Raw genomic sequence first — 26,633 nt, forward strand, 5'->3', positions numbered from 1 at the left:
GGACACATCCGTCAAATTAAATATTTATTAAGAAGCATGTGAATATTACACTGAGGAATCACAATGAAAACGCCACAATATCAAAAATATAAAACTATGACATTAAGAAAGAATGGTGAGTTTAAAGATGAGCTGATGCGTGGGGAACCCCTTACCGACGGCACTTTTGAGAAAATAATACAATCAATTTCTAAAAAGTTATGGTGCCACTTTACACGAAGGTTATGCTTATAAAGGGATTATAAATGCTTTATAAGCAGGTTACTAATTACGTTGTAACACTTGTGTATAATTGAAGTTTTCTTCTCGTTAATGAGTTACTACCATTTATAAGTGGCAAAGGGGAGCCTTATTATATATATATATATTAAATATATATTATTTATAAGTGGTACCAAAGTGATTTACCTCTGAAAAGCAACAACTTATGTTGGAGACTGTGGTTTGAGTCTGAGAACTTCACGCTATAAATATGACATAGCCATTACGAGGGAAAAGTAGATCCCTTTAACTTCCTTCTTAGGAACAGAATTCATTACGGCTACCATTAAATGAACCAAACATTGGTTAGTCCACATAGTTTTCAGATTAGACATCCATTCCAAAACCCTCATACATGGCTTCTCAGATTACATATATACCATATGTACAGATATCATGTATATATATCATGTATATTTACACAAGCACAAATACTTAAGCCTTAAAATAAACCTTACACCAAGATAATCTACCATAGGATATTACCTCCTACAGATCCATTACTCTTTCGACCCTCTGGACGTTGGGAGGAAACCCAGAAAACCCTATTAGGTCTGTTTTGAGAACGTGGAGACCTGCTCTTGTTAATCATCATTAAGCTTCAGGCCACTGTCGAAGCCAGTGAGATACCTGCAAACTAGCACCCCGACTGGCCTTAATTATTCATAATCGCTCTCGGGCCTAATGCCAGTTCATCCTGCCAAAGTCGCCGTTGACGTCGTTGAACTGATTCGCCAGCAGGTTGAGGTCGAGGTTTGCCGCCTTGGCCCCGGTATGTGTGAGAGCCTCCAGGGTGGTGCCGTTGTGCACGTGGCAGTGTGCCAGGCTGCGATGCTGCATGGCGCTCTCTGGCGACGCCCCATTGACGTGCCTGGGCTGCTCCAGCATGAGCTCCTGTTTGAGTGGGAACACTGGCGGCTGGGTGAAGTTCTCCAGGATGTTGTCGCAGTCCATGTCACTGGCGTAGGAGAAGGGCCTAATCCCGCCCTTCAGTATGCCCTGGTTTGACGGGAAGCCGTAGGAGGCCCAGTTGGGCTGGGATCCGGATGCCGCCTCCTTGCCTTGGGTGAGGCCTCTCTGCTGCAGCTGCCCGTCCCCAACCATGCCCAGGCACTGTAGGTCGCCCTCGGTGAGCTGGGGCAGGTCGGAGAAGGTGGAGCTACTATGCGGATCCGGCATTCCCATGCCAGCGGCGGCCTGGATGCTCGGCAGTGGTGTGACGTGGGCGATGGAAACTGGAGGCTGTGTCACGGTCTGCATGGCCATCAGGTATGGCGAGGTTCCACTGAGGGCTGGCGGAGGCTTCTGCATGCCATTGGTTGTGGTCGTCTTCATGTACGTGTTATCGGGCTCTGGAAGATTGGAAGGAGGTCAGACAATAATAAGAGTTGCCAGTCTTACCATTAGCCAATGATATGTTTTGAATTAATGAGTGACAGGAGACTGGGCCAATCATAGTGCCTGTTTGGGCTTAATCCCCTACAAATAAGGTTTGTGGCCTATTTCTTACCTTTCTTAATCTGAGTTGCCTGTGGCTTCACTCTGTTGAGGTGATTCACACCTAAATAAAATGGAATTTTGATATTAAGTAATATCACTCAAAAATAAATGCGTATATAGCTTGTACCGTTGTTTTGACACGTGTGATCCTTTTTCCTTACCGTTGAAGTTGGGAAGGACCTTCATCAGTTCTTCGATCTTCCGTTTTTTAGCGATGCAGTAAAAGGGGTCTGCAAATGGTACAGGACGAACGTGAAAATGTGATGAGAGGCACCAGTGCGCTGCCTTGCAAGCATGACCAGACACCCTAACTTTAAAATTCATGCGGAGGACCCAAACTTATCATTAGCCAATGATATGTTTTGAATCGGTGAGTGACAGGGGAAGAGGCACTGCTGGGGCCAATAAGCTTCGAGCTACACCAAGTGGCCCTGTGGCTCCGCCCCAATCCTGAAGTTACCATCCGTGTCTGTCAGTCCCCTTCATAACCCTAGGGAGCGACGCACCTTTATCATCAGGCAGGTATCGGAACTCCAGTGGCTCGCTGACTGCCTGGTCGGACGGGCGGCGCAGCTGCATCCCCACGGCCTCAGGGACGGTGATGGAGGTACTGAGGTATGGGGGAGTCCTAAAGACGATGGCGACCTGCCTGTGCACATCGGCCTGCGAGAAGATGCCCTTCGCTTCCCAGTTCTTTCTAAAGAACCGCACTTCGATGTCATCTGTATTGAGGAGTAAATTAAGGACTGATGAGTAGTGTGAACAGAAGACTGAACAAATAATTTAGGGCAGATCTAGTGTAATCAGCAGCACCTGAAACAGCTGGTGAACTGCAAGGTATGGGGTGCAAAATGTTTCACAGCTGGCCTGATGTAAGTCCATGTTACCTTTCTGAACTTTGTCGCACAGCAGAAAGATCTCGTCCCCACCCCTCACGCCGCCGCTGTTCCTGTTGACGCGGCAAATGCGCAGCTCAGCTGTGGTGGGGGCACCTGCAAAGGGGTGAGAGGCCAGGAAGGTCAGCACGTTGGCTCAGGGGGGTGCCGTTAGCCGTGTGATATCCGTGTCCGTGTAGGACAACAGCGTGTGATCTTGGCAGCTGAACTGGCTGGGAATTGTCGCGTTTGAGGAACTCTTGGATCGGGTAGAACCACCGAGCTCTCCCACTTCCACCCGCTAGCGGATGTCATCCACACCCCACGTCACTCGCATATTCAAGCACTGTTTGACAAATTGCTTGACCTCTTCATTTCAGAAGAGGAAATAACAAGTGTGATGTTAATCTCTACCTTAAACCCCTTTCCTGCGGTTGTATGAAGTCATGAAACTCGGAGTGTTTCTCTCTCTCTGCCGTCCCTCTGATCACCCAGTCACTCTTGACCTTTACAGGCAGTTTGCCAGACGTGTCCTCCCCCCCCGGCAGAGATTTAACCCTTTCGGTGACATCAGCGGCTGCTCTCTGAAGTTGGCGGCTGCGTAAGTGGGTAATCTCGCTCACTATCGTGCAGGATTTGCATCACCGTGGCAACCCAGAGGAGCTGGGATTTCCGTGGCGTCTGTGATGACATCACACGATTCTCACCCAGGCGGTGAGATAAGAGCCGGGGCAGGCACGCCAGAACAGCTGCTTCACAGAATGTTAACCTCAGCAAAATGCCACAGAGAACACTGCTGCGGAACATGCTGTCGAGTCTGTCAATTTTTATCACAGTGATATGAAATTGTCACTGTAGTGTGTGTGAGCAGCTTGGACTAATGTCCCATATTAAAGAAAGACTGTATAGAGAATCTGATGAATTTTTATCAGTAAAAAGTAAAAACTTCATAGGAGTCACCTTTACATCCTTAACACTAATAGCTGAATTCTGATAAACATTGTGATCAAAATGCAATTGTTACCACAGATGTCATACTTAAAAACGTAGCCTACATAGTAAATTTTCTCAGTCAAAACATTTTTTCACGAACACTGCTGTCTCTGTACAGACAGGCTGACCATTCCTGGTTGTTATTTTGCATAACAAATACTTAAATTGATTATAAATGCATAATTTTTCATGATAACCTTTCCAATGCAAGCTGATGCCACTCAAGGGTTCGAAACAGGATTTTGCCAGTCCTCCTTTACTCTGGGTTATCAGTACAAAAATACCACCGAAAAAAATCTAAAGAATAATTCAGGAATGATGACAACTTGAGCTCAAATTTATTTGACAAAAGGAAAACCTGGTAGACTGAGGTACTGAATGTTAAGGGACGGAATTACGCTCCGATCCTAAATTCCACATGGGGCGGAGTAAAGGACGGGGAGTTTTCCTCCCTGCTACGAGCAGGGCAGGCAGAAAAACCACAGGGCTGAGGTGCATGAACAGAAAGTGAAAGCAAAGTGGCTCCACTCACGGTTGTCGAAAATGGGGTTGGAGACCAGAGGTTCCATGGCCTGCACATAGCGACCCATCTTGTCCTGCAGGAAGATCTGGAAGCACAGGCGCACCACGTTCAGGTCATACTCCTCGATCTGCAGCAGCTGCTCCTGTGGTACTACAGGCGACACAGTGGAACACCGTCAGCGTCAAGGAGACGGGGGGGTGTTTGTCAATGTCACAGACACGATGGTCGTACTTGGCAAGAGCCGTCTCGCTAACTTCAACGCAATGAATCGTGGCACTGGTCTCATTCGGAAGCAGGAACGACATCCGGAAGATGACGTAAAACGGGAACACGAACACAAGTACGGTCAAGTACACTTAATGAGAAACATCCAGGGGTTGCCATGTCCCAGCATGCAACAGGGCATCAATAACTACAGGAGGGGTCAGCTTCAAGAATCACACGGCTTCCAGACGTGATGAAGTGTAGATGTCAGATAATGATCTTCACCTTGTTCCCCTAAAACTGTTGTTGTAGCCATTATTAAATCATTGTAACTAATATATCAGCAAATTACCCTATAGAATTAACCATAATAGCTACGGCTTGTGTAAAACATATTTGACTATTTAGAAAGAGACCTAGAAAACAGAGAGGAGGAGCCAGATAAATAGCTTGGTATTCTTGGGGCCTGAGCTGAATACTGCGGGAAAGAAGTACTGTCAGCTACAGGAAAGATTTGACTACAGGAAACGATATGAGGCCGTCAGCTGAATCAAACAGCACTGAAGCCCAGCCCTAAAGTTGTAACCACAAACCTACATTAGCGACCGGAAATGAACACAAAGAGCTTCATTCTTCTAAACAGGACGAGTCCGCGCCACGACCGTGCCCTACAAATCACATCATTCTCTATTTCCACCTCCAGGACTTCCAGCCTTTTCATGACGTTCACGCTTTCTGCCTCATCAACGCCCACAGTGCACAGCCTGCTGCTCCTAAACACGGCCATGAGGTACATGTGCCCACATGTGTGAGCGTGTATCACATATGCTCATGCATATACCTGCACGCATCCGCCCTCTCAGTTTCGGCGTGCACCTCCCACGGATACATGCCTTGTGGTCATCATGACGACACATAACCTCTGGGTGATAACAAAGTGAGAGAACCGAAACCAAACATGGGGGCTGATGGAGACGCAACCCCCTCCCACCCCACGCATCCCTAACCAAGCACATACGCCGTGACATCAAACCAATAGAGAACTGGGCCACAAAGTGATGGGGAGTGGGGGTGTCTCACAGGCCTGCTCAGGCACAGGGAAGACCTTATAGGGGTGCAGATCTTGTTTTTGGAGCAAAATACGAATGAGGAAGCAGACGAAAGGTGATGTCAGAGGGAGTGAGTCGTGTCTGTTACGCCGTGGGCGTTGAACACGGGGAAAGTGCACTAGCAGGGGTGGAGGGGGTGAGCGAGCACTCAGCGTTAGACAGCCCGTGGCATTTTGATTCTCTAGTTCTTCTCAGGTCACCCTCTCTCTCCTTCCCCTCAACGTTACACTTGTGAAACCAAAACAAAGGTGACAGCTAAGTCTAAGTGTGACCAAAGCAACATGGGGATTAAAGCAATAGAGCTGCTGAACATAGACTCGGTTAAGCAGGATAAGTTTGATCTCAGGTGGATCCTTTGAGCACAAGGAACACTTGGTCCCAATGTGGTCCCGGCGAGCGTGATGTATGTAGGATCTCATAAGGTTTAAGCCGAGCCTCCTCTGAGAAATGGAGAAACTTTACTCACAAAGCTCTGGTTCTGAATCTCCCAGCAAGGGCTTTGCTGGAGGTCTTACCGTTAAAGGGGTTGATGCACTGCTCCATCCTCTGCATTATGGCTTCCTTCACCTCCTTCCGTTTGACGCACTGTATCCCCAGGTTCTGAAAGCTGAGGGCAGAAGAGACGATGGGTGTTAACCCTGGATGTTGTGAGGAGAGGCCCAGCCGGTGAGGTCAGCGCAGACAGAGCACCAGTTTCTACCCCGTGTCTTCGGGGACCAGCAATTAGTACATATTCTTGCTCCCTCACAACTCGCGGCACATCTGTAAAAAACCAACCAAAATCACTGAATGAAAGGTACGGGTGTGCTGGGAGTTGGGAAGGAACGGAAACGTGGACTGAGCAACACTGATGTAGAGTGACGACAGTGTAGAAAGGCGGACAGTGGCATCTGGAGCCTGTTCCAGGCAGCGTATATGGGTACAAGGCAGAGGTATACTATGGATTACATCACGAGGTATAAACACACACTCACTCACGCAAGCAGTGACACTGTGGGGAAAAATATAGCTAATTCATGTGTTTTCAGTTGATTTCTTGAAATCTGGGTGACCATCCATATGCAGAACTTAAAATGTTTCTTTGAAAATCACCTAAAAAGAGATTCACATTCCCATATTTTGAAAAGTTTGCAAGTCAGAAAAACCAGTTAATCGTAATACTAAAAAACTTCAAAGGAGTTCCTATTTGAGTTTCCAGTGTGGTCAGACTCATCGTTTCTTTTAAAACCGCAGTGGGAGAACAGTACTATGGCAAATACTTTGCATAAGATGACCACTGGATCCTTGCCAGGGAAATCCCCCGGCTGTTTCCCATGACAGAATGAAACTCTGAGATACCACCTAGGGCTGGTCAGCGTGCACAGAGTACAGAAGAAAAAAGCAGGGAAGTCACCAAGCCTCATATGCAGTACAGCATCTCCCCGGGTTATGATGGGGTCAAAAATGCATTTTAATACAGCACACCTAACGAACATCATAGCCTGGCCTACCTTAAACATGCTTAGAAAAGCTTACATTAGCCTACAGTTGGACAAAATCATCAATGCAAATCCTATTTTATAATAAAATGTATAATATCTCATGTGATACATCAACTAATGTACTGAATGTGAAAAAAGTCGAAATATCGTAACAAGGACCATCATAACCCAGGGAGCGTCCGCATAAAAAAGGTAAAACCACATAGAGAATCTGCCAGTGAGAATGGCACACCCCCTGCCCTTATAGTGTCACTGCTTGTGTGAGTGAGTGTGTGTTTATACCTTGTGATGTATTCCATAGTATACCCCTGCCTTGTACCCATATATGCTGCTCAGAACAGACTCCAGGTGCCCCTGTCCACCTTTCTACCCTGTCGTCACTCTACATCAGTGTTTGTCAGCTCATTCTTCGGAACCCCCAGACAGTCCATGTTCCTGTTCCCTCCCGGCTCCCAGCTTTCTGGAAGCTGCCGTTCCTTCAGTGTTACTCTGAGCATCGAAGCCAGAGCGGTTTGAGGACACATGGTGACTTACGCAAAGACCCTGCGGTCCGGGCTCATTTCAGCCTCGTGGTAGCCGTCCTTGCAGTCCTTGCCAACCAGCTCGTGGGGGTGTGGCCTGTAAGGCTCATTCTTTGTCACTAAAGACACGCGGATCTTCCCTTTCCCAAACATGTTAAAAATCTAAAGATGGAAGTAATGGACAAAGAAAAGTCATGTTAGAACTTGTTGAGCACTTGATTGTGTCCAAAACAAACTATAGATATTAACTACAGCAAAGAAATGACTTTCTTCCCAGTCTGTTACAACAAACATTGATCTCAGGGGATCAACATTCTAGATTATGTGTTATGGTGAGGAAATATACTAACATATTTGCTCATTTAAGAGAGCACAAGGTAAAACTGCAGTGTCGTGCGTTTCAGATGAATACAGCATTACATAATTACTTTGTTAATCCGTTTCTGAATACAAAACGATAATCTGGGCTTCAATGTGCTTATGTTCAAACAATGAAGCACTTTCCCCCCAGAAATCTTCTAGTTTTTATTCAGTAATATAACCGCTCTCTAAATATTCAACCGTTCATTCATTTCCTCTGTTTCATTCATCCATTTCCTCTGTCAAGGTACCGGTGACACCAGTTCATTGAAAAGTGCGGTTCCAGCGTGCTTTTGCGTGCCCTCTGACCTGGATGGTGGGGTAGGTCTTGTTGTCGTCGGTGCTCCTCTCCCCCAGGATGCTGCCCGCCGATCGGCCCTCGCACTTGTACCTGTAGCGCATGCCTCTCTGCTTCGGCTGCTCGAATATCTCCGTGTAGGGCTTGCACACTGCAACAGAGCGGGAGAGTGTTCTTCCAGTAAAAGCTATTCCCATCATCCATCCACCCACCATGCAGTTGATGGGGGCTCAGAGTCATTACAAAAAACGGACAATAACTGCTTCCATCACTGCCACGTTTCATTTATAAACACCCCTCTGATGAAGGCATAGAGATTGTGAAGAATTACTTACGCGCAAATTGGGAAAGCATTCATACTTAAGAGTATACAATATAGTCGGGATTGCATGTATTCAGCGCTCCACCAGTTACTGCGTTTTACACGTTGACCGTTATAATCGAGGAAAATATATGCTACTATTGCTAGCCTCTGTTTCTCATTCATTGAATGTGCTGAATCTTTGAGACTGATGACGTTATAAGCTAGAGACGTACAAAGTTTGAAAACGCTGGAAATTAGGGTGCATGGGTCTATGGCAACTGCCCTTGTTAAGCTCTATTGCGCTGCACAAAAGAGGCACCCGCGTAAAAATGCGTCCATCAGTTCCAGCCGTCTTCGCTGGAATATTCATATTTTGACATACGTGCCTTTTGCATTCAGAGAACTTGACAGTAGACACAAGGGAAATCACAACATAATCCTACATTCTGCACAGATGTATGGTCAATAACTATTACTGCTATTTTACAACCACGTTTGAAAGTAATTTTAAGATGTGCATAGAAAATGCAGAAATGGAAAATAAATGCCAAATATAGCTGCCCACATACCAAACGGCATATTTGCCTAAACCGTCATTGGCGAGATAAGACAGAGAACATTCACTGTAATGATCAAAATTTAGTTTATTGAACATGCAGTGTGTTCATTAGGACGATGAATCGGACGCAGTATTCAAATTAACAACAAAACACGGGCGAAACGTTTATTGAAAGTCGAGTTTCTAAAACAAGGAAGCTGGAATTTCGAGACTTCCACAGTTACATTCGCATTCACGTCCAGCTTTCAAAAGAATTTACTCCCGTAGCAAACTGCGTTTTTCTGAGGTTCTGTTTATGACTTGATGGTACAGTGTATATTCATTCCGCAGGTTTAGCTTTCAGACAGCGTAAATTTCCGCATTTCTACGAGTTTAGCTGTATACTACGGGTCGAACGCGTTGTGGCGCCGTAGAGTTTCATTTTTAAAATAACAATCGGGTCTCTGTTAAAAATGCTTTGTACCAAGCATTTACTAAAGGTTGATAATTGATTAAAATTAAGATCCTACAAGTTGGTAAAACAACACATTTCAGTCCATTTGTCAGCTATAAGGATACAACAGTAGCATATGAAACAACGTACGGTACTATGCGGATATTAGGGTTTGAAATAAGAATTAAAGTAATTTTCACCGGCATTTTAAATTTAGCTTAACATTCTCAAGTAGGCGTCATGCGACAGGTAGAAGTCTTGCAGTCTGGTAGTTGGTGTCATTTTTTAGTCGCGTAAAGAAAAATAGGTAAATATAAAGCCATATTTAAACTTTTAGATATTAAATATATATGACAAAGAGTAACACATTTTTTGTTTTTTATGTGTATGAAAAAGATTACAGTTTTTGTCCATGACACCAGGAAGACGCGGTTTAAAACAGCAGGCATAGAATGCAATAATAATCGTAACAAACGTTAGACTTACAAACTTCCGCAGCGCTAAGTGCATAAAATTGTTCTCTACTCACAGTTCATGTTGTGGACGGGCTTATCACACTTTATCATTTCAACTCCAAGCTTCAACTAATACTAGAAAGGTGATGTATTGAGTTTAAAAGCCGGAGCCGGGAATTCCCCCATTTGGGCGGTTTTATTATTAAACTAATACGTCACGTAATCCAACATACTGCATTTTACAGCGGTAAGGTACTTGTTAGTTACGAACAATAACAGGAAGCACAGCAAGTGCTGCAGAAGGCCATAATTTACAATATTAAAATACACTTTATTAAATTCACTAACCGGAATTACAGCGTTCTCGTAAAGCACAAACGTGTTACGAAAAATAAACGTGCCTCACTATTCTCTCCAAAACGAGATTTCTCTGGAGACGGACTTGTGTCCGGTCAGCTGGCTCACATATCCCAGCTGTACAGTAAAGCCACTGGTTATTACTACAGGCGAGGTGACCTCGTGTATCAAGAATAAAAACTGCGAGCTTTTCCAAAGTTAAAAGCATGAAGACTTTCACCGAGTCTTGACCTGCATCGGGTAAAGTGTAGAAGTTACTCAATTCTAATATTTCAGTTATTAGGACGAACACCAGCACGTGCTAATTATCTGCATTTAAGGGTTTGCTTAAGCAAATTTAATGCGTTATTAAGACATTGTATATGTATATTATATACATACTGGGTAATCCCCGGCCGACATTCGAAGTTGTGAACTGGGAATCTCCCGGGTAGCCTACTAAAGTGAAATGCATGCTTTAGTTAATATTAACCCTCTATGGCATGAATTTTTATTTTAGGAGGAAAAAAATATTTGACTCTAGTTTTAGGGAGCTTGGGGGTCCTTGATAAAATATTAATCATAAAATGTGTCCCCCCCAGCCCCCCCCACCAGATTTTGGTCTGTTGTCTCAGGGCAACAAGATGCTTCAAGGGTACTAAAACGCCAAGGTTTTGTATATTATATAATAAGTTGAATGAGAAGCAAACAAGCAATAAATTAATTTAAAAAGTTTTATTTCAACGACAACAACAATTTCAACAAGTTTTATTTCAACAATCATCAGTGGATGGTTTATCAATCTGTGTGTTGGAGATTAGCTACAGTGTATGTTTGTGTTTCTGAATGTATGTTCCTGTGGGGTAAAGACTGAATCAGTGTTTCTCCAACCCTACAAAGCACAGTCTATATTATTCTGTATGGAACCTCAGGAAGCAGTTGCTGGTGGATGTGAAACACAGATGCACGCCACATTTTTGGCACTTGGCTTTAGGTCTACCTTTGCATCCGGGTACCTTGCATCTCCCTTTCTTTTCATCCATGACCATCCAGTGGGCTGTGGCATCCAGACTCACATCAGGGACTGGAATAGGTGTAGCGGGTCCTCTTCTCCTCTTTTCTTCATACTCCCCAGCAATTGTGGAACTGGGACGACCTCTCTTACGTTCCAGATTCTTGCCACTTTTGCACAAGCTTTCTGCAATATATGACTTAAACGTGTAAAGCTTCATCTGTTCGTCTTTTCTCATCCCAGCACTGCTGCAGTCTCTCTTGTAGAGCAGCCAGGCAGTCACGATGGTCATGTCGATAAGGTGGAACATCAGCCGGTGGTACCACTTCTTCGATCTGATTTTGTTGCGGTACAGTGCAATGAGAGAGTCCAGCAGATCCACCCCACCCATATTCTTATTGTACTCTCTCACCACAGCAGGACAGGGGACTTGAATGATTTTTTTTTGCTTGCCATCCCACCTATCAACCTTGGTGACTGGGTGTGCTCCAATGTAATTACTGAGAAGACTGACTGAACGGTTATCATACCACTTCACAACATGCAAGGTGGTTTCTCCAACCTTAGCCGTCTTCTGTATAAAAGATCCACGTCCTACATCCCACCCACGTACTACTTGCTCCTACATCTGGCAGCTCAGGGGGTTGCACAGCTCTCCCTGTATAAATCTCAAAATTGTGTGGGACACCATCAGAGCCAGCTAAGATGAGTATCTTGTAGCCCCATTTCTTTGGTTTTGATGGCAGGTATTGCTTGAGTCTATTTCTTCCCTTGAAGGGGACCATCTGCTCATCTACAGCCAGCTTCTCAGACATTGGGATTCGATCATGTTCCTTACACCCATAAAATGTCCTTGCATCCATTTCCTGTGAATAATAGTAGATAGTACATCAAAAAAATTGATTATGGTGATAACTATGCATCCCTACACATCTCCATCCATGAGCATGTTATTGTTAAAACGAAAGTGGTCTAACTGCGCAATGTTGCCCTGTGGCAACAAATGAAAGACTACCGTTTTAGTATATAAATAAAGACAAAAAGTGCCTTTAATCAATTAAATAGGCTTCTTCACATATTCATGCACATCACAGATATTATTTATACAAAATTATTTACATTTTAACATGTTAAAAAGTGAAATGTATCTTACCTTTTGCTAGCAGTGTGTCCAAGCCGGCTATGGTTGCAAAAAGGACTGTTCCACCCCCAGACGAAAGGTCAAACCCACGCCCACCTCAAATTTTATTGGTTACAGACTTGTCATCAGACTTTTACTGTGATGTTTTTTTGGAAAAAATTTAAAGGGGCAGTGTGTGGGCCAAAAAAGTGGTTTGTTGCCTGAGGGTTACACCATGCCATAGAGGGTTAAGCATGTCATACTATTCACTTTCTCAGAAAAAGTAGGTTAATACGCCAACTGAACGCGCCATTTAACGGTTCTAAATTCTTATCCATCGCGAACTGTATTTTATACCAGCGAAGAAAATAAATATATTCAGGAATCAGGAAAGATGATCTTAGATTATCTTTTCAGTTTGTATGTGCAGAGCGCTTGGTGTAAAAAAAATATGGTAATCAATACTGTATTTCTCCCTATTATGACTGTACGAAACGGGCGGTCCCGTAAAAAAAAAATCGGAGTTAATATCGACGGAGCGAGCACATTCAGAACAAACATCACTTACAGCTAATATCATTATTAAAAGTGATTTATACTCTGCGTCGAAAGTACGTCCCAGGTGTACTTATATCCCCGATTGAAACAGGAGCGTTAGTTTTTTCTAACATTAAATAACCCATCCCAGGTATCGTAGCAAGAGGTCTACAAAACACAGGATAACAGCGCCAACTTCACTTACCTCCATCAAGTTTATTAGCGCTCTGCAACACTAAAAAGAAAGTAAAAAGTAGCATAGACACGAATTTCAGATGATGCATAAAAAGAGACTTTGTAGCTGCTCGACATTTTTACAAATTTGTCTACGGGAAGTAAGGAGAAGCACAAATGTAACCAGGACTCCATAAATGGATACTTTGTTAAATGTTTGTTTTTTCTGTTCAATTGCATGATTCAACAATTGAATATGTCGCAGTGTGGGAAGACAATAAATAATCCGAAACATCCAAAACTATGTATCACCTTGCGTTTTGGCAGAGTAATTGTTGTCACACACACACACAAAAATTAATTGTTAAATAGGCGCACTAAATTCAAAACACTACGCACGTGTCGAGACCAAACAGAATCAATGCGAGGAAAAAAGCAAAGGTCTGCTGGGGGGGTTTACATTTTTTGGTGTTATTTTAAAGGAGGCAATATACATTACATACAAAAATACCCTTTCAAATACATTTATTACCTTACAAAACAATACCAAAATCAACGGTTTATTGTGATAAATGAAAAGATTGACAGATCAGATAGAGCAATCTGCATGTAAATTAAGTGACTGCAAGGTTTGTGACGTTTACATTTATATAAAAGTACGTTACAAATATGCTAATATAAATAAAATAACCCCGTCAAAGAATGCATCTTCAAAGTAGGTGATCGATGGATGTACAACTTCAAAATATCATGGTGGAATCATTCTGCAAAGACGAGTGAACCGGAAGTCCCTTCGGAACACGGACACCAGAGGAGCCCTTTGGGGGGGGGGGGTGGGGGGGCTCCATAGGAGGCACACGCAGTCACCAGCCCATGCTCAGGGAGTCACAACAGCAGGAGGATAAAATCCAGAAAGCCATCCCATCGCGGCAAACATAACCTAGCCAGGCGCTACACGGTGAGCGAGCCGGCCTGTCACAGGAGGAAGGGGGGAAAAAAATGGGATGAGCTCCTGTTCTTTGCATCCTGCAGGGAGGGAGGGAGAGAGAGAGAGAGAGAGAGAGAGAGAGAGAGAGAGATGCATCCAAACTAGAGCATGGCTGGGGAAGCCGCTGAAGAAGCACGGCTACTTCCTCAGAAGGGTCCTGCTTAGGTCAGTTATTTCTAACTGAATCAGAAACGGAAAATTGAAAAGGGATGAAGGCAAAATAAAAATAAGGGGTGGGTGTGGAGGTGAGGGGGTGAGACTCGGGAGTCAGATAGATATGAAATCAAAAACGGACTTTCGACTGCTTACTTTCAGTGAATAAAACTGAAATTCTCAGTGCATTACAGGGGGAGAGAGAAACACTTTGTGAAAACCGTGATTTTTAGGGCAGTTATTTACATAAATTGTACCCACTGCACAAATGATGCCTTTGACAAGTTCGGTGCCAAGAGTAACGACAACCTGACGAGGCAAAGAAAAGCGGAATCGGCGCAAACGTGGCAGGACCTAGACAAATCCAGTCTCCATTCAGGTGGCGCTGGGTCTGGAGTGCCCACACAGGGCCTTGGTCCATTTCACATTTACCGCAGTCTCACTGTAGGGTCCGTCAGGTCGGCAGTGGATCGGTGTCAACGGCGTTTTAAAACGGAAAAGCACCGGAGCATCTCGAAATTAAACGACAGAGGCGGAGCAGGAGTGTCAAGCACGCCGGCTGACTGCTATCGGTTCAGGGTGAGTCTGATCGAGTTCTTGACAACGCGCAGGTTACTGGTGGGGAGGGGAGAGGAGGCATCTGGAAGCTCCTTGCTGGAGAGTCTCTGAAAAACATGACAGACAGGAGAAAAAGAGCACAGACACACACACACAGACACACACACAGACACACACAGGGTTATTCACAGGTTGGAGTATCTTTTTATGCCAAGGGAATTTCCAGCACCTTGTCTATGCCCAGATTTCACTGTTGTCATGTCTTTGATGAGATGGCGGGGGGGGGGGGTGGGGGGTGGGGTGAGGTATTTTTACCTGTGTTCTCGATGTGTCGATGGTTGGAATAGGCATGGGCTTTGTGGCATCAAGATTCTAAGGGCGGGGGAGGGAGAGGTAGACGGCACCCTACATTTAATATATGTTTATCAATAGTAAAACACTAAGACATTAAAAGAATTAATTAATAATGAAGAGATCATTTTCTATTACTGGTCAAAGGAAAAGAGCAGAGACCCAGCAGCTGTTACTTGGAGGGAAGAGTGTCTCAGCTTTGCATGACATTCAGATACAGTGACCTTACACCCACCAGCACGGGGCCGTCCCTATGCTCGAGCCTCTCTTCAGAAGGGGGACAGGGGTCCTGAGCTGTCGAGCTGTCAGAGGAATCCTGCAGTCCGGGGGGGGAGAAGGTCACATAGCATATTAGCACGGAGCATTAGCACAGGTCACATAGCATATTAGCACGGAGCATAAGCACTTGTCTAACAAGCAGTCTGCCATTCCCCAATGATCTACAAAAATAAGCAGTGCCACCTTGTCTGTGCCCCTAAGCCTCTTGGGAGATTCCTCTGATGGGGGCGGAGAGTGTGGTCTCTTGGGTGCAGAGCTGGTGCCGCCTGTACCGTTCACCGTGACGGGCTTGGTCGTGGGCGAGGTATGGTGTGGGACACCCCGACTCAACAGCGTGGGGATGGAGTTCCCAGCTGCGGAGGGGGAGGGGGGACACTTATTAAACCGCATTTCACATTATGCACGAGCCACAGAAAATGGTGGTATTGGTACGTACTTGTTCCAATCACGGGGATCGACATGCCTTGCTCTGGACTTGGGGAGGAAATCTCCTTTGCAGGAGAAACTTCACAAAACAGAGGTACTTGTGGCTTGGGTGGCGAGATTCTGTGGGAAGACATGATTCGGTGACCCTCAGCCTGTTGGCCCAAAATGCCAGAGTTTGAAACTAACTGGTAACGGGACCCACAGACCGAGGCGAGAGCCAGTACCTGTCCTCGCTGTCGGAGGCCGCCTTGCTTGGCTTGCTTACAGGGGTTGGGGAGCTGAACGGCGTGCCGCAGTCCGTGTCTCTGGAGCTGTCTAACTGGCTCCCGTCCAGCGAAGCGCGTTTCGACCCTCCATTGGAGGTGCGGTTTATATCTGCCAAACTCTGAAGTAGGGGAGATGTCTTAATGACACATTGATATGCAGCATCACTGTATGAGGAGGGCAGCAAAAAGAATGCCGCTAGTTCCAGAAGTCGATGCTTTAGGTTGCCGTCTCCTACCCTCTTCTTCTTCTGAAGGACCTCTGGGGGAAGATACTGGTGGAGCTGCTTTTTCTTCACATGAGTTGCTTCAATCTTCATGCCTTCCTTCAGCATGTTGATGTTGTTGGCCTGCCTGTACACTGGGTGGAGGGGCAACTCGCAGTCAACTCCATGAACGATTTTCGCAGACTCGGAACCCACTCTTTGACTTAGAACCCAAAGCTAAGGTGTTGGAGCCCACGTTCTGTCAAAGCCGAATGCTACGACCACCATAACAGGATCTACAGTGAAGCTCCATTATACGATACCGTAAAACGGACACTGGCAGCACTACCGTAGTACATAACATCCTCCCATACTGGGATCCCCAACATACAGGGTTCCAACTTACGAATAAAATAAAAAACATGCAGAATGGTGAGGAATAATAAATCTTGAGACAGAATTCGCTGGAGTCACAAGTGAATTTTAGCACCTTGTAGCGTTGTACACCAAGATAAAACTTCTAGAATTTCGCTGCCATCTCTGTGCATTTTGGGGGCGGGGCAGTGCCCGCTTGGGAATGTGATGGCGTGAAAGCAGAAATAATCCCATTTTAGTACCACCAAAAATAGGACTGCCTTTCTGCGATCCGTACGTCGCAGAGTTTTAAAGAGAAGCGGCGTGCTTACCAGTGTCTGTGAAGGCCTGGATATCGTACGTTAGGTCGATGTTCACGCTCTCGGGGGTCTCCACTTTTTTGAAGATGATCCCGATGAACCACATGGAGACAAACTCGTTCCTGGTTGATGGAAGGGTTTTGCAGGAAGCCAAGTATTTCTCAGAATCCAGCCTAGCGCTTTTGGTTTGTAACAGCTCACGTCAGAGTGTCTGTGCATCATAAGCAGCTTTACAGGGATCATCGGCGTTTGAAAATATGTTAAATGAACAGCAGCTCTAGCAGAAATTAACCTAAATGGACATCATTATATGCATTTGAAACCAAAATTTAAGCAATTTGCAGCCATTAAACCCTTGACATAATCAATATCAGGGTGCGACTCCCCTCACCCCCCTCCCCCAGGTCAACAGCTAACCAGTTAGCCACTTCATGCTCACTCGCTATGGCTGTCCTTGCTCCCAGGGAAGGACTGGGGATTGACATGAGCCAAAGTGATGTATTCATTACGTTCCAGGTTCCCAATCAGCACCCTTATCTTGGACTCCACAAGACCGATCCTGTCGAAAGAAGAAAGTAGCTCATAACAACTGTCGCTCTGATCAGAAACACAGCAAAATTCTACAAGCAAAAGTTCAGGTGACAGGGGAAAGCCTGTGTACAAACAGATCTGTATGAGAGACCAACCAATGGAATAAACAGTCAAACATTACTGGTACCCAACATGGAAGGTAGCCAACTACCAGGTAGGGAAATTAGCGTCATTTAAATATGACAAGAGTCAGTCATGTTATATTTACAAAACTTATGAAGTCACTACTTTAGTGACTAAAACTGTATAGTTCAGTTTCTGTCTGGATTTAAGAGGGTGATGTGGTGACTAAGTAAACCGGTTGTCACCCATGACATTTACAGATGCCACACATCTCTAAAACACTCAAAAAACAAAAACTAACAGCACATTGCTTTGGTGTCTCAGCGCCAAAAATGAGAGCGAAATCCACAATGAGGTGGCATGAGCAGCGTAACAAGCTGAACACCCACATCCAGAGCGAAGGCTCTGTGCGTTCAAACAGAAGTAAACAAAGGTTACAGTGCCCCCATGTGGACACACTGCAACATATCCAACATTTTGCACACATTTTCACAAATTCAAAAGTAATTTTTTTCCTTTTACAAAATAATATGCAAGAAAAAAAAAACTGAATTAGGTGGAACGGCAGCATCTTAATATTACATTTGTGAAAATCCATCCATCCATCCATTTTCCAAACCGCTTATCCTACTGGGTCGCGGGGGGTCCGGAGCCTATCCCGGAAGCAATGGGCACGAGGCTGGGAACAACCCAGGATGGGGGGCCAGCCCATCGCAGGGCACACTCACACACCATTCACTCTCACATGCATTCCTACGGGCAATTTAGCAAGTCCAATTAGCCTCAGCATGTTTTTGGACTGTGGGGGGAAACCGGAGTACCCGGAGGAAACCCCACGACGACATGGGGAGAACATGCAAACTCCACACACATGTAACCCAAGCGGAGACACGAACCTGAGTCCCAGAGGTGTGAGGCAACAGTGCTAACCATTGCACCACCATGCCGCCCCTATCTGTGAAAATCTGTGTACTAATTAAAGCAATCCAACTGTATGCACAGACTGTGAAAGGCACAGGTATGAAACCACAGTATGGGCGATAATATTAAACCATGACACTCTATAGGAAAACTGCTCTTGGAAGATGGACGAAGTACCTATTACCATTACTAAACACAAGATACAGTTCCCTGTAAGGACGTATGGCTTTGCTCAGGGATACGATAATGTCACGCACTCACCATTCTAAGTGGTTCTCCTCTGTGGACGCACTGGCAGTCAGCACAATATAATGTCTATAGATAAAGAAACAAACAGATTCACTGCAAATGATCTGCCACCCGCAGGACAGACTAATCAACACGTCTACAAGAGCAGTTTCACGGTCCATCAGACAGGTGCAGAACCACTGGGCTGACAAGCTTCAGTCTGGCAGACGGTTATGCGTTGGGGAGGGAAGCAAAGCCCTGACGTACTTGTATTTCTGGAAAAAGTTCGGTGGCTCGAAAAGTTTCGGCCACTCAGCCTTGCCACGCAGAATTTCGTCAGTGACGCTGAGACCTGCCGGGGGGGGGGTGTGAGCAAAGCAAATATGTTAGTTACCCAACACATGCAGAATGACAGCCAGGACTCAGTACTGCTAGGACTTGAAGTACAGGCTGAGATAAATAAAACACAGAACAGCCTGGCAGGTCTTCGTCTTCTGTACTAAATGCTGTTCATACAAAGTTATTTTTCGACCCTGGTTGCCTACATTTTAAGACCTTTGTTTGAAGAATAAGGTCATTTTGAGTTCACAGCTACATGGTAGCAGCAGCAAAGGACCATTTTAAGAACGAGAGACACAGTCTGTATCGGTTAATATCGACATTGCACATAATGTACATGCAACTGTCACATTGCATGGGCTGAGACAGTGAGCCGTGTTGAGATTATACCTGGGTTCACAGATGATATCGCGGCACACGAAATTTTGGCAATATTTTCAAACGCGATGCTATTCTGATATTTTAAACAGCGTGGGGGAAGGAGGGAGGAGCTCCACAGTTAGATTCGCCAATGAAGTTCCGCTGTGTCACAGGAGAGAAAATTTAGCGATATTTGGCTATAGTTTATTTTGGGCAAAATTTGCAGACCCTTTTTATGCTTTATAAATATCGTAACATTTGTCGCAAAGAAATCACATCGCGATATTTGAATAATTTTCCAATATCAGGCAACTCAAGTACTCACACCCTAGATCCAAAAATATACACAAACATCTTTAGTCAATCCAATTCACATTTGTTTTAAAATGTACAGTACAGGCCAAAAGTTTGGACACACCTTCTCATTCAATGTGTCGTCTTTAATTTTCATGACATTGGTAGATTCTCACTGAAGGCATCAAAACTATGAATGAACACATGTGGAGTTATGTACTTAACAAAAAAAGGTGACATAACTGAAACATGTTTTATATGCTAGTTTCTTCAAAATAGCCACCCTTTGCTCTGATTACTGCTTTGCACACTCTTGGCATTCTCTCGATGAGCTTCAAGAGGTAGTCACCTGAAATGGTTTTCCAACAGTCTTGAAGGAGTTCCCAGAGATGTTTAGCAAGTGTGCAAAGCAGTAATCAGAGCAAATGGTGGCTATTTTGAAGAAACTAGAATATAAAACATGTTTTCAGTTATGTCACCTTTTTTGTTAAGTACATAACTCCACATGTGTTCATTCATAGTTTTGATGCCTTCAGTGAGAATCTACCAATGGTCACAGAAAATAAAGACAACACATTGAATGAGAAGGTGTGTCCAAACTTTTGGCCTGTACACTGTATATTTTCTAAGTAATAACACTGTCACTAAGTGTACAAACACCTTTATTAGACAAGGACAGCTGTTTAATACACAAGAGGTTTTATATTTCTCAGAAAATCAGCAAACAAAGTGCTCAGATAAACGGAAGTGGATAGTGCAGTGCAACACTAATAGTGTGTCTCTACCCTGATGGTACCACGAACCAGGGTTACCACTGCCCTGTAAAGTACTAAAATAGGGACCCATGAAACACCATGTGGGAAAAGTCCTGTCAAGCAGGTAGACAGAGGACTGGGACACCCTGAGAATGAAGCCTTGCTAGTGTTATACCAGGTTTTCTTCCTTAGAAAATTCACAAAGCAGAGAGTATTAACCGGACTGTCAGCAGTCAGGTTAAAGGGTTAATAACAGGAATGCTCAGGACGGACACGAAACGACACACTCCCACACACCGGTTCGGAACTCCTCGCTCATGATGGTGCGTGTGGAGGTGGAGACGTTGTAGGTGGAGTTCTGCTGGGGGTAGGCGGGTGTGATGATGGGCATGAGGTGGTACCTGTCCGACGGGTTCACCTGGAGGCAGAAGGAGAGGAGTCAGCGGCTGGCCGGGACCCTGCAGCCACACGCAAGCGGGATAACTCACCCGCGGGTCCCACACGGGCAGGTTCAGGTTGCTCTCTTCCGGTTGCTTCAACAGCACGGCATTGGGCCACTCCCTGACAGCCAGCATGGGGAGAAGGTGGATGAGATTCTCTTGAAACCTATCCGGTAAAACTCTCGATCACCGGAAGAGTGAACGACGCAGTCGACCACTCACCACTTGGAAAAGACGAGGAAGAACTTGTGCACCAGTGTTGCGGCCACGGCGTTTGGGTACAGCTGGCAGGTTCTGGCCACCAGCATGGCCCAGGAGACGCCGCCCAGGAACCCCAACATGTTGGAGTAAATCCCACGACCTGGTACACATTCAAACATCAATAGCTCTCCCTTTTATATATAGTACCTTTCCAACCCCACCAGTGCTCAACCATAGACATCTTCTGGAATACGTTCAGTGAATTCTGAGATTTGAATGTTTCTCAGTACAAATTCAGTGAAATGGTGCGTTTCAACGCATTCAGGGCTTGTGTCTAGCGGCGTCTTTCTTACGTTTGGCCCACAGTTTAATAGCTCTCAGCGTAAGCCTGAAGTTCTCCTTATTTGGCACCAAAGACAGGATTTCGTCAGTAACTCTGCAACCTGTGGGTTGAGCAAAGCGACATTAGGATGAAATTAGGAGTCTGGGTGTACAGGATAGGAGTGACTAGCTACTTCCCCATCACCCAAAGACACAAACACAGGGCAAGACAAAAGACTCCCACAGGTGACACTCGGAGAAATCTCACCGTTCAGACTGCGGATACAACGGATGTCGAGGTTCCTGAGGTGAGAGTCTCCACGGAGGTCCAGATTTTCAGGGATGCATTGGAGAGCCAACCTTGCGAATAAGAGGTCGATCTGCAAGAGTGAAGGCAGACTGTCAAAAGGTGCATCTTTCCAAGAAATAAACTTAAATATGGATTTGGGCGGCTGTGGTCACTAAGAGCTTTACCTCAATCCCATCAAACTTAAATTTAATAACTGGTACAAAAGCGTCTTCAACGGCCTGGAAGGAAACAATTTGGAAACATCTGTCAATGGCACAGCTGCAAGGTTGGCAAGCCGTCACAGAGGCTGCCAGCATGAGCATCCAACGTCTACAAGCTCTCACCCTCAGGTCCTTGATCTCTTCATGCTTTTTGAGTTTTTCAAAGAAAGACTGGAAGAAGTCTTCCCTCTGCACGTGACGGGGAGCCACACACAGAGCATCGATATCCGCTCCTACGTGGAATACAAAAGACGGGTCACACCGACACCTCAAACATGCCCCTTTGATCTACTCGGTAATCCCAAAAATACAAGCACTGCAAATTACCAACACAGCCACAAAAAAAACCTATGCAAAAAGAAAATATGTTTAAGAGCATCTAATAATGTATTGTTCCCAAAAATGGCTTTCGTTCCTCATACCTTTGGTGTGAACTCCAAGTCTGTAAGAACCAAACGTAAAAATGTTACCACCCACATTTGCTATTGCTGAAGGTGGAAGATCCTGTGAAAAAAAAAGACAATGACCAAGTAAGCATGAGAATTAATTGAAATCAGAATTTATGAAAACTGAAAGCACCTTCTATTTTATAATCAGTACAAGACAGATTTACATGCGACTGTTTTGGTAAATCATGGAAGAAATGAGCACTGAAGTCAAGAGAGACAGAAAGGGACGGATTAGCAGCCACAACATCTTTTAAAAGAAGATATTATGGATACACAAAGTTAAAAAAACGGCGTGGTATTGCTTTTTGCCGATTAAAGTCCAATATTTATTTGTAAAGAGTTCTCTCTTTAATTTCCGTTCACGAATATTCTTTTATTTAGTAATCGTTTTCGTTTACAATAACACTGGGCTCAATAAGCCCAATGCACATGAACACACACTGGCACTGTCTATCCATGTAGAATAAGCCCATATTTTACCCTAAACATTTTCTCAAACACTTCTAAAGTAGCAAGCAGACAAGTTTATGGCTTTAATAATGACTGTATTTAGCAGCTACAGATGTTAAAAAGCTCTCTGTACTAATAGTAATTTAATGAACATGAATAGACAATACTTATGGTGGTTGTGCTTATTCTGGCCGTCCAGAATAGCTCCTGTGTGTTTTCTCTTCAGGCGCTCATGCATAGCATTATGCCTCTGAGGTATGCCATTGAACTCTGTACGGTGTAAAAACACCTTTTTTTATTTGTGATAATTTTAAGTACTCCCATAATCACATGGCGATATCAAAGGAAAACATGTTACGATGAAGCTTTTTGGAAATCGTACTGGCAACGTCATCAAAATAATTTTTTAATGATTCGTCGACGTCATCGGCTAATCGCGGCAGCTTTAATTAAAAGTGATGCGGCGATATTTACAAGGAGTAAGCAAACCTTTAAAATGAAAGCAAATGTGACAAAAAAAAAAAACACAATTTATTATTTTTGCTGGTAAATAAATAGGCTTGGCCGGCTGTTTTTTTCCCATTTACCAGCCACCCTGGCCAGGGAGTCAAAAAGTTAATTTTGGACCCTGCGTATAACTAAAGCTACATGCTGCATGCAGGCACCTGAGAGACTGCTCATTTACATATCAGCACCAATAATATCACCCCTCGTCCCACACACTGCCTGTTTTCACAGCATAATGAAGGGAGAGGGTTTGTATAATACTGGCAACAAGCAACCCTTCAGTTGCTAAACTTGGTTTAGCAAACATTTTAATCGGCCTGTGCCAATTCCACGACAAAGGCTTACCTTTTCTTCACTTATCTCAGCAATCCATTCCCTGACCAATGAGTTGAGCTTCCCCAGAACTGCCAACCTGCAGTTATAAAAAGATAAAGGAGGATCGTCAGAAACCAGCTGTGGACTGGGCATGACTTCTGGGCGTAAAACCAGCCGTACTCGCGGCACAGCTCATGTACGGGTCAGTTCCTGTACAATGGTGGAAAAGCGGCATTAAATTACCACGACCTACTAATCCGCTCCCCGCCCCCCATGCACACAGCTTAACTTCACTTTCACCTGTGATTCTGCTCAACTTCATCCTCAAATACTCCAAAAGGCTTCATGGCCTCAATGAGTTTCTGGGTGTACATGTTGTCAGATTCCTTAGGGTATGCCAAGCTGATGGGGGATGTAACTCCATAGTGTTTCTGAGGTTGCTGTCCTCCAAGCATACTGGTACGGGACCTGCAATGTGAAGAACAGGGATCAACTGACTGTACGCTACACGCAGGTAAATGACACTTGGCGTCTGCACACACAACTGCGAGTGAACCGGTACACTTCACTAGAAAGCACAAAGCAAACAACACACCGTTTTGCACTTTAAAGGTGAAACGTGACTATTTACCAAGTGTGACAGAGCTGTGCAGTTATTTTCATATTCACATTTATTCATCTTCTAAATAAAATTTCACCCACAGCAGGAGTTTAAATTTCCCGGACAAACTGCATTCGAAGTCGTTAATGCATCAGGTTGTATGTGCGATATAAACGCAGTCATGCCTAGATTTTGCCAAACTGGACCAAAAGCGGTGCGATCGCATGTGCCACATAACGGAAAGGTACCAAATGTTAGCGGAAGAAAAAGCGAAACAGCCCCGGATCCCCGTGTACCACGCCCCACGGTCCAGAACGTCTAATGACACAGAAGGCAGCGAGCTGCTGCTCTTTAATCCATTCAGACACGCGAACGCCTGACGCCCCTGGAGATCGACCATCCCGGATGGCGGTTTCAAATTTGGCCAGTACGTAGCCGGTGAGCTCGGTCAGAGAGAACAGGCGGATGAAAGACGCCCAAAACACAGAGAAAACAAGACAGTTCAGGCACCGAAACGGGGGGAGGAGGTTAGCGTTAGCACACCGACACAAACACCTCGGCAGAAATCTGAGTTAGGATGATCTACAGATGGGAGCCAGATTAAAAGGTTTAAGCATTTCGACTGGTGCCAGGTAACGAATCTCGCCGACCTGCTGTCAGACCATCGGCCACTCCGTTAGATGGGTAGTGACCGTCCAGCACACTAGACGGACGCGTCGGGAGCATAACCCCCCGTACGGGTGCCGGAGGACCGGCAGCATCTTTGTCGCCGTCTCTAACCACGTAAAACACAAGGAAACAATTCGTGTCAACTAGAAGGTCTCCGGTAACGGCGCCGTGTTTTTAAAAATAAAAGCCCGTAACCGCTGGCTATGTGCGCCGCTAGCCGTTCGGAAGCAGCCTTAGCATTAGCGTGTTTGCTAACCAGCTCCTCACACTCGGTGACCGAGATGTACAACGGAGGATTTAACCTTAGCGGACGAGACGACAGCCACTTACGCTGACATTTCTTTCATGACCTCCTGGAGATTTGTTTTATTTCACTCGCCCAACTGGCAATTTTAAAGAAAACATATACACACAGCCAGCAACAGTCCAGTACGAATTTATAACAATAGTTGCAGCTCCTCCAATATGGCGCCCACCGGTTCAACCTATCCCGACAGCCTCAGCGCGCCCTCGCTGTCAATTGAAAAAAAAAAACTCCGTTCCCATAATTATTTATTTTATTTCTTAACTTATTGGCTCCTGTAAAGAGGTACAGCGTGGTTACATAACGTTAGAACCAGTAAAATACGATGTCATGGTTTACACATGTGTGTAAATAAAATCTCAGCTACATTATTTCACAAAACATTTAAATAATTTTTGCAGCGTATAGTTAAATGCAAATGCCTAGGTTTATCGAACCTGTAGAGAAACTGAAGGGAACATATATTGAATAATGCGATAGTTATTTGTCAGTGCCAGGTAATCTGTACATTGATGAAATACATGGGAAATATAGGATTTTAAAAAAAAACATCAATCTTAATTTATTGTTAACATAATTTCCTTAGACAACATGCATCTTGAGTAGTAAATATAAAAAGAAACATTATCACTGCCCCATCTCACATGGATAATAACTTTTTATTTATTTCCCTTTACTTATAAAGATGATAAGACTGGATAGTTATAAAATTGCGGATCTTCTGAAAGTTATTCAATATTAATAATAGATATTCGTATTAATGAGGGTCATTACTGATCAGAAAAATATTCTGCATTGTAGTTATAATATAGTGCAGCAGTCACCTAATTTTTATAATAAGAGACACATCTATCTCAGGCAGGCCATATATATAGGGGCGGCATGGTGGTGCAGTGGTTAGCATTGTTGCCTCATACCTCTGGGACCCAGGTTCAAGTCTCTGCCTGGGTCACATATGTGCGGAATTTGCATGTGTGAGTGAATGGTGTGTGAGTGTGCCCTGCGATGGGCTGGCCCCCCATTCAGAACCAGACACACACACATATATTTGTGTCTTATTGGCAAGAAAATAATGCATAACACAAAACGGATGCTATGGTATTGTTACTAAAATGTAAAATATAAGACAAACAAGAAAACAGAGTTTCATCTTATACCAGCTTTTAATAAATAATATTATTTTGATCAGTATATTCAATATGTACTAGAACTAAAAGAAAGGGAGGTTCTGAATCTCTGGGAAAGAAGTGGATCATCAAACAAAATGTCTTCAGCATCTATTAAAACTGTTCGTGTTTAGGACATACAGTATTTATTTTAGTATTACACTGATACACAATACTCTTAATGAAGCAAAATAAA

The 26,633-nt window shown here is 44.4% G+C and overlaps 3 protein-coding genes and 1 long non-coding RNA gene across 4 annotated transcripts; all 4 read right to left on the reverse strand.

Annotated features, from left to right (window-relative positions):
* Positions 1–11: 11 nt before the first annotated feature.
* Positions 12–10,547, reverse strand: LOC125725443 (proto-oncogene c-Rel-like). Its single transcript, XM_049002365.1, has 10 exons — positions 9,951–10,547; positions 8,137–8,276; positions 7,481–7,629; positions 5,981–6,072; positions 4,162–4,302; positions 2,649–2,753; positions 2,268–2,483; positions 1,923–1,991; positions 1,772–1,822; positions 12–1,613 (listed from the first exon to the last, which is right to left on the reverse strand). The coding sequence occupies exons 1-10, from the start codon at positions 9,985–9,987 to the stop codon at positions 943–945; spliced, it is 1,671 nt and encodes a 556-aa protein (XP_048858322.1). The 5' UTR covers positions 9,988–10,547; the 3' UTR covers positions 12–942.
* Positions 10,548–10,932: 385 nt separating this feature from the next.
* LOC125725446 (uncharacterized) lies at positions 10,933–12,509 on the reverse strand. The gene is made up of 2 exons (XR_007387490.1): positions 12,378–12,509; positions 10,933–12,090 (listed from the first exon to the last, which is right to left on the reverse strand). It is a non-coding gene; the product is annotated as an uncharacterized LOC125725446 (long non-coding RNA).
* Positions 12,510–13,563: 1,054 nt separating this feature from the next.
* LOC125725444 (poly(A) polymerase gamma-like) lies at positions 13,564–17,376 on the reverse strand. Its single transcript, XM_049002366.1, has 8 exons — positions 16,966–17,376; positions 16,313–16,434; positions 16,035–16,195; positions 15,821–15,930; positions 15,568–15,737; positions 15,341–15,421; positions 15,070–15,126; positions 13,564–14,861 (listed from the first exon to the last, which is right to left on the reverse strand). Exons 1-8 carry the CDS (start codon positions 17,057–17,059, stop codon positions 14,763–14,765), a joined length of 894 nt encoding a protein of 297 aa, XP_048858323.1. The 5' UTR covers positions 17,060–17,376; the 3' UTR covers positions 13,564–14,762.
* A 3,786-nt stretch (positions 17,377–21,162) lies between these two features.
* LOC125725445 (poly(A) polymerase gamma-like) lies at positions 21,163–25,464 on the reverse strand. Its single transcript, XM_049002367.1, has 9 exons — positions 25,298–25,464; positions 23,998–24,165; positions 23,728–23,794; positions 22,399–22,480; positions 22,100–22,209; positions 21,941–21,994; positions 21,735–21,846; positions 21,499–21,588; positions 21,163–21,305 (listed from the first exon to the last, which is right to left on the reverse strand). Exons 1-9 carry the CDS (start codon positions 25,312–25,314, stop codon positions 21,163–21,165), a joined length of 843 nt encoding a protein of 280 aa, XP_048858324.1. The 5' UTR covers positions 25,315–25,464.
* Between the last annotated feature and the right edge of the window lie 1,169 nt (positions 25,465–26,633).

Source organism: Brienomyrus brachyistius, unplaced genomic scaffold (genome assembly GCF_023856365.1).
Source record: "Brienomyrus brachyistius isolate T26 unplaced genomic scaffold, BBRACH_0.4 scaffold67, whole genome shotgun sequence".
NCBI classification, from domain to species: Eukaryota; Metazoa; Chordata; class Actinopteri; order Osteoglossiformes; family Mormyridae; genus Brienomyrus; species Brienomyrus brachyistius.